Raw genomic sequence first — 670 nt, 5'->3', positions numbered from 1 at the left:
TTTCGTACACATGCCGTAATTCGACCTTGGGGGAGTTAATTTAGCCTTATTCTAAAGCTAAAATTGAGTAGATTCTTCTTATTATTAATAAGAAAATTCAATACTTCTAGTTTGATGGTAAATGCGTGGATTACATTTTATGGAGTGCAGAGGGGCATTTGCCAACGGTTTCCTTCTACCCCGCGGGCGATAATATATGTTTTCTCTGAGTACATATTGAATGTATACATATAAATCTGGGATTATCTATAGAGACGTATCCATTGCACGTATGTAGTATAGGTATATAGTTATGTATTAAAGCATGTTAAGGAAGTAGCGACAGAATTCCCTCTATGCCTGTGGCTCTCTTATAACTTCTCCGGCAGCGATGGTGTTCAGGATGATTTAGACAACTGCCCGAACGTTGCCAATGCTGACCAGCTTAACTACGACGGCGACGCAGCTGGCGACGCGTGTGACGACGACGCCGATGGAGACGGCGTCCTCAATGGCGTCGACAGGTGTCCTCTCGTCCACGACCCGGACCAGCTTGACACGGACGGCGACGGCGTCGGAGACATCTGCGAAAACGACTACGACCAGGACGGCGTCCGAGACGCTCTCGATAACTGCCCCAAAAACAACGGGATTTTCACCACGGAGTTTGTGTACGGATTACGGGTGTAGC

The 670-nt window shown here is 46.9% G+C and overlaps 1 protein-coding gene across 1 annotated transcript in view; it reads left to right on the top strand.

Moving 5' to 3' along the window:
• LOC119591177 (cartilage oligomeric matrix protein-like) overlaps positions 1 to 670 on the top strand; it is a 14,802-nt gene that overhangs the window by 8,741 nt on the left and 5,391 nt on the right. Inside the window, exon 18 of the mRNA XM_037939886.1 lies at positions 369 to 650. Coding sequence (XP_037795814.1) covers positions 369 to 650 — 282 coding nt within the window. The remainder of the gene's footprint in view (positions 1 to 368; positions 651 to 670) is intronic.

Source organism: Penaeus monodon, chromosome 28 (assembly GCF_015228065.2).
Source record: "Penaeus monodon isolate SGIC_2016 chromosome 28, NSTDA_Pmon_1, whole genome shotgun sequence".
NCBI classification, from domain to species: domain Eukaryota; kingdom Metazoa; phylum Arthropoda; class Malacostraca; order Decapoda; family Penaeidae; genus Penaeus; species Penaeus monodon.
The sequence above is the reverse complement of the archived record's forward strand: the minus strand, read 5'-3'. Positions and strand labels throughout refer to the sequence as shown.